This window comes from Solanum lycopersicum, chromosome 5, assembly GCF_036512215.1.
Source record: "Solanum lycopersicum chromosome 5, SLM_r2.1".
Lineage (NCBI taxonomy): Eukaryota > Viridiplantae > Streptophyta > Magnoliopsida > Solanales > Solanaceae > Solanum > Solanum lycopersicum.
Window position 1 is genome coordinate 5778688 of NC_090804.1, and position 11091 is coordinate 5789778.

An 11091-nucleotide genomic window follows, 5' to 3' on the forward strand; every position below is an offset into this window, starting at 1 on the left:
CACTGTATATATAAAAATTATTTCATACTGGCAGCGCGCAGAGCAGAGAAAGATCTAAGACCTCATTCATCTTTTGTGATGAAGCATGTTGTACTAGGGCATGATTTAATGATTTTAATGGACTTAATCCTTTGCCTAATTGTGATCAAATTTCTTCTCTTGCTATTAGACTTTGTTCTTGTTACCATGATTGTTATCAATAATATTAGTAACATTGTTGATACTAATAATGTAAATAAGATTGTATCCTTTAGTTTCTTCCAAAAATTATCTTTCTCTCTTTTTTTTTAATTTTTTTCTTTTAAAAAAATTAATCGTCTTGTATTCAAAATTCACTTATCTAATTAATTCAAAAATCACATTGCGTATAGCTAATAAAATGTTTTATATAGTTACATAAGAACAACTTTCACTTTTCACTCTTGATAAGTAGTGACAGAGTCAAAAAATTTACTATGAGAGTTCAAAATATAAGGAAGTAAATACACGAAGAACTCAGAAGGATTCAACATCTATTAATCATGTATAAACAGTATAATTTTATGTTGAAAGAATTCAGATGAACCCCTTGGCCCTATCTGGCTGAAGTCAAATTACAAAATAAAAAATAACAATACAAACAAAGTGAATTATATGAAGTTTTTAAAAAGATTTCATGTTATATATGTGTGTAATGATCATGTATTTGGTATGTACATGTTTGGGGGGGGAAATGTGATGTTGGCTAAAACTCATCTATTTTTTTAGATGGTTTTGAGATTCATTTTTGGAGGAATATTTGAAATTTCTACCAAAATCTTGTGTAGAGCTTGAGGTTTCGATAAAAAAGGCGAATGATCGGAGCCTTTAATCTGGAAAACTTGTTCTGGTTGATTTGAATCTATCATAACTTCTTGAAGAGATGCAGGAATTGCAAAATCATCTTGTGTTTTGACATAAAATCTTGGAATTGAACCATAATTTGTTGAAGAAAGTGAAAGTTTCTCTGTTAATGGTCCGAATGGAACTTGCCTCATTGATACTGATGCTAATTCAACATCCTGAAAATGTCAAAAAAAAAAAAAAAGTTGTTACACTCGTGTCAGATCCTCCACGACACGTATCTGTTTACATTTTTAAAGAGTCTGAACAATACACATCAAATACCTTATTAGGAGTTTGATTGAATAACACTTCCTTGACCAATGACTTGTCATAATCTATTGATGTTGGAGGTTGATCCTTCCCATTTGCATAACGAAAAATTTGAGCGCGTTGACATAAATTGTTCAATCCAAGCTACAAGTTTAACAAATTCAATCTCCGTATAAGATTCTATATAATCAGTAGTAGCAGAGCCAGAATTCAAACCAGGAGAGTCAAAAAGTAACTTTTTTTTAGTTGACTATTTTTCATAGTATACTTTTTCGACAAAGGGGTTCAGTTAGACCCCCTTGAGCCTCCGCCCCTGCATACAACGTATTAAATCATGCATAACTAAGTCTAATCTCCGTACCTGTACAGAGAACATATCGAGTGTACTCTGTCCACTCTTTAACATTGCTGCAGCAACGAAAATTGCTGCAGACACTTTCGATGGATACAATTCCATTGCATAAGAAATACAAGCTCCCCCTATATCATGTCCGACTAATATAACCTGCATCGATGGGAAAACAATCAATTTTATTTTTTTTACATCGAATTCGCAAGTGAATTCATGATGTTAGTACCTTTTTATCATCGTCGAATTTCTCAAGGAAATCAATGAGGGGTTTTACATATTGTGAGAGAGTAGAAATGTTATTGGAATCAAAAAAATGTGCACCAGAACCAGTTAAGTCAATTGCATCAACATGATATCCAGATTCTTTGAGAAGTGTTGTAGTTTTGTACCAACACCAAGCACCAAATCCACCTCCATGTACTAGAACAAAATGTTTGTGATTCAAATCTTCAACATTTCTACTACCCTGAAACAAAAAAAAGGATTTTGAAACATATACTACCATGAAATATTACTGTAACGTAACAGAGTTACCTGAGATCTGTTGTTGGTCAGACAGGAACTATTTATGTATTAAAATTTGCATACTATACCATGAGATAATACAACAACAACTAATCTGGTGTAATCTCACGAGTGGACTGTGGGAGGGTAGTGCACCCCTACGTACCTTCAAAAAGTAGAGATAGTGTTTCTGATAGATATATGTTTGGTTGAACAAACAAAGATTTCACAAGTGGAGTTTGGACAGGGTACACTGTACATAGAACAACTTACCCCTATCTTATGTGAAGTACAAAGGTTGTTTCTGATAGACCTTCGGATGATTTTTTTTATTTTTTTGAAAACTGAACTTAATTCTAAATATTTTGAGAGGAAGATATTTTATCCTATAGTATTATTCTTGTAGTTTCTGATTGTCATTTAGCATAATGCATGGGGCCTAATTTCACGTATGGTTACTGAATGTTATAACCACGTGGTTAACGTAACACTAAAGTCATAAAAAAAAATTTAGCAGAGAAATCGTTTTCAATAGATATATCCTCGGCTGAACAAGCAATGATCCCATTAGTAGAGTTTGTGGAGGATAGAGTGTACAGAAACCTTATTCCTAACTCAAATAAGATAAAAGGATTATTTTTGGTAGATACTCGAAAAATATTTTTAAAACTGAACTACTTAATTCAGAATGTTTTGAGGGTATAACATTTCATTCTACAGTTTTATTCATGTAGTTTTTTATTGTCATTTAGCTTATCGAGGGCTAATTTCACGTATGGTTACTGAATATTATCACTAACACGTGGCTCACATAACACTAAAGTCATAAAATAATTATTTTTGTCACATTAAATTATATTCCCTCCGCTTCATCTTACATGTCATGCCTTTCTATAAATAGTTGAACTACAATACTTGTCATTTTATAAAATTTATGCATAAATTACTATATTTTGCCTATTATACCCTTGATAGATTAGTTAAAAAATCTTGAAAATGTATTCATCGTTTATTGTAGTTTTGACTTAAAAAAACGTTAAATAAGGGTAACAATATAAAATTACATCATTTCTTAATGCAAGTGCAATGTAAAAATGTGACATATAAAATGAAACGACGGGGTATTACTCAAAGAATAGAAATTTTCGAAAATGTCAAATTTACAGCTAAAAAAAATACAAAAGACGAAAGATTTTTTAAAAAAAATAATACCTACAGTTGTATAAGTTTTGACTAGCCAAATTTATCAACAAAAAGACAATTAAGAAAAATAATTGAAATCATAACAAAACAAAAAAAAATTGATTACTCAGAAACCGATCATTTTCTGAGCAATTCACACATAGAATTAGTTACTTTAATGTCACAAAAATAATTTTTTTTACATACCCAAAAGTTATAATTTGATGAAAAAATAGTTTACTTTTTTTTGTTATAGTGGATAAAGTTCAGTCAACATTCATGCAATTATCCAGTCAAACTCAACAATTACGAAGAAATCGAAGGGATTCATAAAAACTAATACTTTTATCAATATATAAATAGTGTAATTGAAATTCCTCGATTTTACGAAAAAAGTGATTTTCTGAGATAATAACTAACCTGATGAAGAAGTTCCAAGTGATGAGGAAGTGAATCAGATTGTGATCTAGCACGTCGAGAACTTGAACTTCTTGGCATAATATTATTATTATTATTATTATATCTCTTTTGCTTCCTTGAAGAACAATTTAAAGGATCTCTAAGAGAAACGGAACGTTCAAATTGACTGAACGTTCCGTTTTGATGATGATGTTGTAGCAACAAAGCTGCTGCAACTCGAGCTTGTTCTCGAATATAATCATGATCAATATCATGATCAATAATTCTAGAAGAACTCGGATAGATTATTCTATCCGATTTTCTACTAGTTGATCTTGAGATACATGGAGGAGGAGGAGGAGGAATACGACGAATATTAGATGATGATCTTCTAGTACTAGGAATATTATTTTTGTTGAATTTTTTTCTAATTTTTGTAGCTTGATTTTTCTTAGAAAAACATGCTAATGAATTTCCCATTTTTGGTTAGCATGTGAATGAGAAGAAAAAATTGTTCATATATGTTTTTGTTAGAAGAAATAGAAAGTTGTTAAAGAAAGTGAAATTGAGGGGTCAATGAGAAAATTAATTTAAAATGGTCAATTATGTTTGGGGGTAGGTACAAATAGTCCCTTAAGTATGTACTTTGAACAATTTGATCCTTTAAGTTTGTCAATGTGAACACCTTTAGTTTCCGTCAAATATTTAAAGAACTTTGTCCATTAGATTTGACGGGAAATTTAACTCAAATTTTGCGATATGAATATGAAGTTCACTAGTATTATTTTTTATATATATATTTTTAGAGTCTGGTATAATTTTAAAGGTACAACTTTAATCGATCTTTTATGTTGTAACTTCTAAAATTTGATCCGACCTTCCTAGTGATTTTGTTTAAAAAGAAATTCCCATAGTTCGTTTCGAGTTCAATAAATATTACGATGTAAAGATTAAAAGTGTTCACTTTTAGTAAATTTTAAGAACCACAAACTATTCAAACCATACTTAGGGGACTACTATAAACATGTCCCAAATATAAGGGACCATTTTTGTCATTTCTGAAATAAATAAAAACTTTGGTTTTTGGAAAATAGTGTGGAAGAGAAAAAAAATTTATATATATATCATGCAGTAGTACAATTTTGACTTTGAATTTGAAAAAAAAAATTATAATGTTTTGCATTAAGGTTCAACACCTACACATCACTACTTTGGAATCTAGTGGAATTTTTCTACATCTTTTTTTTTTTGAGAACCTACTTGAACCAATAGAATAATTATATTATTATTATCGTTAAATATAATATTTGCTTACTATTTTGAAAAATATATTAAAAATATAACATCTACATTTATATAGTAGTAAGTAAATCTCACTTTCCATAAACGACTATGTGATTATTATTACTTAGGTGATTAAATAGTGAAATTTTTTTAGTGTTGTTAATGTTGTTTTAAAATACACAAAAATATATTATAGAAAATGAATAGGTTATAATAATATATTAGAATTATTGGAAAAGACAAAATACTCCTTTGAGAATTGTTTTCCTCCATCTTCTTATAAATATAAAAAGTTGTTAAAAGTTGGTGCTTTTGTATATTTTGGTGTTTGACTTCCACTAAAGCCAACTTTTTGGTCTACCTTTGATGTTCACATCTCCAATTATAAGAATTACAATTTAAAAAATTCCAAAGAAAAGAGGTTGAGTTTTAAAAAAAACATAAGCACAAAAAATACAATCTTCACATTTTGCATATGGCTATTTTACTAATGATTGACCTTGGGTCAAGACAGTTTGAGCACAACTCGACTAATTTTATTTGACATTTGCTAATTTTCATCAACACAAATGCTGAGTAATTTAGAAAAAAATAAAATTTCATGACTACTTATTAAAGAGAAAGGAGAGAGAAGCAGCAAGAGTGAAGAAAAGAATAAAAGAAAATCTCGAGTTTGAGATCCTTATAGAATACCTTAATTTTAGCAGCACAAGGATCATTATCTTTTCCATAGTTCTCTTGCAAAAAAATTTCTTACATTTAGCATTTTTCTCATGCTAGTTGTTTACAGAGCTATGCTGCTCGGACTTTTCAAAAGTACTTCCGCGCTCATAGCGTTAATAGGATTCAAAACACACCCAACAATAACTTTGAAAAGTTCGAGCTATATAATTGTAGATAATATAATCGAGGGATGAGAAGTTTTTTAAGCTCATATCCAATAACTTATTTTGCTCCTATTTGCAGTGTTTTAGGGCGTTCACAACCAATCAAGAGCCCTTGGAATCTTTAATATCCTTGACATAATATGAAAGATCGTTATAAAATCTCTACATTTTCAATTGAAAAGAGCTACGTGATTAATTTTAAGGATACCCAACTTTCTTATAAAACGTAGCTCTTTTAACTTGAAAATGTAAAGATTTTATAACGATCTATCTTACTATTAGAATGGTACGGATATTAAAGATTTCGAATGCTCTTGGTTTGTTGTGAAAGCCCTAGAACACTGCAACGAGGAGCAAAAGAAGTTTTTGGATGTGAGCCTAAAAAACTTGTCATCCCTTGGTTACATTATCTGCAACTATATAGCTCGAACTCTTCAAAAGTATTGTTGGGTGTGTTTTGAATCCTACTAAAGCTATGAGTGCGGCAATACTTTTGGAGGGTCCGAGCAGCATAGCTCTGCAAACAACTAGCATGAGCAAAATGCTAAATGTAAGAACTTTTTTTGATGGAGAACTATCGAAAAGATGATGATGCTTGTGTTTCTAAAATTAAGGCGCTAATAAGAATCTCAAACTTGAGGTTTTCTTTTTTCCTTTCTTTACTATTGTTTCTTCTCTCGTTTCTCTTTGATAAGTAGTCATGATGGTTTATTCTTTTCTTAGAAAAATATCATCTCAAATATGATATTTGATAAGAGTTGAATTCAAAATTTAAACTTGATTGCGTCAACCTTTAAATTAGTGTTCAGAATATAGTATTTGTTAAAAGTTAGGGCTTCTCACATATATATTCATGCTCCATATGGAAAATATTGTGTTTGGTTAAATCCCTGTATCTAATAAAGTATATACACCACTGACTTTAATGTAGTTCTTTTGGAAATTTTGTAGGTTGTGTACCGGGAATATGAGAATAATACAAATGAACAGTTGATAAACTCCAATGAAGATAATAGATTAGATTAGATTAACAAGATAAATATAGCTTAAACATTCAAACTATATTATTTAAGAGAAAAGCTCTTTATAAACAATTTATCTTAAGTTACTATTAAGTTCATTAATCAAAGTGAAGTATATTAAATATAATGACTAATGATAAAGTAATTATGTTTTTCTAAGTTGAATCATGTTCCCCATTCACAACTTTAAAAGAAAATCTAAAATAGAAAAAAATAATGAGTAAATAGTTACCATTAATTCCAATGACGCTAGTTTTAAATTGCTTCAAGTGAACGATGACGATACGAAGAAATAACAATACCATGATGAATAAGAACGGTATAAAAAAAAACGAGCTTGTCATAAGTTTTAAAAAAATCCTAAACTAATTTGGTAAAATAAATTCAAAATCCTAGTTACCTTATAACACAATATTTAATATTTGTGTTCATAAAATTAAAAATAAAAATAAATGGAAAAACCTAACTTCTGTGTGCCTTAGAGTTAAGTGACAGTGTAAAAAGAGTTTCAGTGTCACTGGCACACAAGTTAATCTCAAAAAAATCAATAGCGATTTCCCAAATCTTTATTTTTTTACTATTTTTTTTCAAACAAGAAAATTTGAAATGTGATCTAGAAAGTCCATACATTATTTGACAAATAGAAACATGTCATTAGTAAAAAGTTAGAGATAAAAAGAGATAATTGACTAGATGAAAAATAAATCATTGAATGAAACAAATCAATCTTACAATATATATCATGTGAATGAGTATTGATCACGTCTAAAAACTGCTATTTTTATTAAATACGATACCACATTCGATTTGATTGAACTCACGTTGATGTAAAGAAAGTGTCATGGGAGAAAAGGGTTATAGAGTTGGATCCATGAAAACCCATATATATATAACTATAGGCCTTCTAAGGCTTTTTTGCACAAAAAAGGAAAAAAAATAATGGTAATTTTTTAAAGAAAAAAAATATATATTAGTATTTTCCCAAAAAGGTTGGATTTTCTTATAAGAAAATATTAAATTTAATTTAGAAATTTCATAAATCATTTTGACAAATAAAAATATATCATTGCTAAAGTTTTTTCCTAAAATGAGACATCTGGTTTGATTTCACCAAGTACGGCAACTAAATATAACTATAGGCGCCAAGCCTTTTTTGCACAAAAAAAGGAAAAATAATAAATATATTAGTATTTTTTTTCAAAAAGGTTGGATTTTCTTATGAGAATAATTAAATTTAATTTAGAAAATTCATACTTTTGACAAATAAAAATATATCATTACTAAAGTTTTTTCCTAAAATGAGACAATTTTGACCTGATTTCACCAACTATGACAATTAAATTTTAAAAAGAGACAATTGACTAGATTTGACCAAGTATGGCAACTAAATTATAACATGTGTATGAGCTTAATTAGATACAACAAAATATCCAAGTATAACTAAAAACAAAGCTATGAATTTTGATAATAATTTTAATTTATTAACTTTAAATTTTTATGTTGTCTTTGTTGGAGTATTTATGTGTGTTTGCTTTATATAAAATGATGCAATAGTAATACTCAATGGCATTTTATTAGGTATGTTATTATAGTAATGCAACGGATAATAATAAATATCGCTATTATAATTATAATAGATGAAGACCTTTGTTGAACAACTTAGCTTTCAAATGCTTTAATTTAGTGATAGCAACATGATTATTTTAAAGTTCATTATCTTATATATATATATATATATATACACATCATTTCACCATAATTAAGATGAATTACAAGTATAGTACAATTTAAAAATTATTTTAAATATCTATTCCACATTTATGGAGTAATATTTATGCAAATTTGATATATATGAGGTTATTGTTGCTTTATATGACTTCCACACAAACGATGATATAAAAACATTTTATGCAAAATTTTGATGACAGAAAATATTTTTACTAATACAACTAGAGTTAACGTTATTAATTTTATTAAAGTAGGAGTTCTTTTATGTACAACTAAAAGCGTTCAAACGCTTTAATTTGGTGGTAATAACACAATTATCTCGAAATTTGTGGAAAGATTTAAAAACTACTATTCATTTTATTGATACATTAGGGTAAGTTTAAATAATAATCCGAATCGTCGTTATTTAAGAAGAGCAAAAATTTGCAAAAAATTTAGACTTTAGCAGGACAGTTCTCGCTGGCGGTGCGGCGCTGCAGCGGCAACTTACCCCACTGCAGCAGAATCGGCGAGGCAGAATTCGAAATTTTGAAATTTTTTTATTTTTTCATCTTTCTAAAAATAACCCATAGGTCGTGAATTACCCTATAAACCTCAGAAAAGTTATTCCAAGCTTGAGAAAGAAGGAGAAAGAGCTTTTTAGCATGTGGATGACGGAATCTTGCGAATTCTTGGCCAAATTCACCGTAGCGAATCCGTAAAGCTAGAAAGAAATCAAAATTGTGTGCAAATTGATTGACGCTCAGGTAGGTTAGATTTTTATGCATTGAGTAGTTGCAAACATGTGCTTACCTTGTAGTATACGAAATCAATCGTAAAAGATATGTGTAGGTCTTCATGCACCGAGTAAATTTTGTGAAAAAGTTCTATAATGCAACGTATTTGGGGTTAGTGCTTGATGTAGCGAATGGATGGTCGATGGAGTGCTCTTAGTTATTTTTATTTTAGTAGAATTCATTCATTAAACAAGGATATCTGGTGGAAGGGAATAAATTTCGGTCCATACTAGGTTCGACCTATCGAAATAACTCGTTGATGAATGTTTAGTAATTTAGGTTTAAAACCCTAATGACGAAACCTAATGAAGAACTAGGGTTGAACTTGGTCTCTTTTCTGATAAGAATTGGGGGAAAATTTGTAGGTGATGGTTATAATTTCGTAATTGTGTGATGTATGCATGTTCTTGCTTTAGTGTGATACTTGTATGTATATGAATGGTTCAATATTGATCACACTTGTTGTAGCAGAGATAGATGAATGAGGTAGCCATGAAATCATGATGTAAATGTAAGATCTTGATGATGTACTGATACTACTCTTGAATGTGGCAATCCGATCATACCAGTTGCACTAATACTACTCTTGCTATGTCTTTTTGATATAGTCTGGATGCATGATTGGTGATGTTTGATTAGGTGAAGATGAAGAAATTCTTCCAGTAGCTTCGACTCTTCTTTCCGCATGGTGGGAGTTGTGTTCTTTTATTTAATTATTGTCTATCGTTACTCTTAGTAGCTCTTGTACCTGTTAGACTAGATCTTTGGGGTTGTTAATTGTTTTACTAGTCTTAATTAGTTCTTGAAAAAGAGTTGTTATAAAGATTTTATCTATACTACATCTATGTTTCGTCAATTTTTCGCATGTATAATTCTTTTGGGTATGAGAATCCTCCTACTTAGTGCTAGAATAGGTGCCCGCACGGCCCGATGGGTTGGATCGTGACAGTATGCAGTATGCTACTAATATAAACTACACTCAGACCTGCTTTCTAACTTTAAAAGATGATTAATCATTCTTCAAAATTTTCTTTCTTCGTTTCTACAGAACACCTGATATCAAACTCTATAGGTATAGATTTGGTGAATCAAAAAGAATGTGAAATAAAGATACCAATCAATAGAGAACTTCTTTTTTACAATTATGAATGTTTAATGAAATAGAAAACTTGAGGAAAAAATATATCAACATTCTATTTTTATATCTGATACTCTGCAACTTTCATATAGCTTTTGCCTATCTTAATAATGTTTTAGCTATGACCCAAGCATAAAAAGATTACATTAATCTCGAAGTAGTGGATGATTGAGATAACTAGTTCTAAGATTTTTTTCGTAGCTCTAACTTTAAAAGATGATAAATCAAATCTTTGAGTTATACTCTCATTTAGATTAAAAATAATTTTGACGATATACTCTCTTTTATTTTCCATCTGTCCATTCTTCATCTTCAGGATTTATCAGTTATCGCAATTCTCGACTGATTTTTTTCTAGAATTGCTTTTTCTAGAATTGCTAGTAACTGAGTAGGTAATGTATTAACTATTTTTGTCGCAATCCTAGTACCTAGTAATATATAAATATAACTAGTTTTGTCACGTAATCAATATAGATTGTGATGGAATGATTGATATCCCTCCGATTTCGGATTCAAATCCTCGAAAACGGAAAGGGAAAAAAAACGCTAGAAGGAGGGCTTGAACCTCCGACCTTGTGGTTAACAGCCACACGCTCTAACCAACTGAGCTATTCCAGCTTATGTTTATCATTAATGCATTTCATACATATTCAATTTTACTGTCTCAACTTACAAACATTCCTTA

General features: G+C 29.7%; 1 protein-coding gene and 1 non-coding gene across 2 annotated transcripts; both read right to left on the minus strand.

Annotated features, from left to right (window-relative positions):
• Positions 1–492: 492 nt before the first annotated feature.
• LOC101265824 (putative methylesterase 11, chloroplastic) lies at positions 493–4138 on the minus strand. Its single transcript, XM_004238994.5, has 5 exons — positions 3593–4138; positions 1713–1952; positions 1496–1639; positions 1147–1278; positions 493–1040 (listed from the first exon to the last, which is right to left on the minus strand). The coding sequence occupies exons 1-5, from the start codon at positions 4049–4051 to the stop codon at positions 744–746; spliced, it is 1272 nt and encodes a 423-aa protein (XP_004239042.2). The 5' UTR covers positions 4052–4138; the 3' UTR covers positions 493–743.
• Positions 4139–10950: 6812 nt separating this feature from the next.
• On the minus strand, positions 10951–11024 carry TRNAN-GUU (transfer RNA asparagine (anticodon GUU)). The gene has a single exon. It is a non-coding gene; the product is annotated as a tRNA-Asn (tRNA).
• Positions 11025–11091: the final 67 nt, after the last annotated feature.

Bases quoted from the DNA above. Each gene is read 5' to 3' on its own strand.
- LOC101265824 (XM_004238994.5), bottom strand. From the start codon at position 4,051: ATGGGAAATTCATTAGCATGTTTTTCTAAGAAAAATCAAGCTACAAAA. The intron at 1,640-1,712 runs GTACTAACATCA...CCATCGATGCAG, and splicing joins AATTCGACGATGATAAAAAG to GTTATATTAGTCGGACATGA. The intron at 1,041-1,146 runs GTATTTGATGTG...TGACATTTTCAG, and splicing joins TCAATCAAACTCCTAATAAG to GATGTTGAATTAGCATCAGT.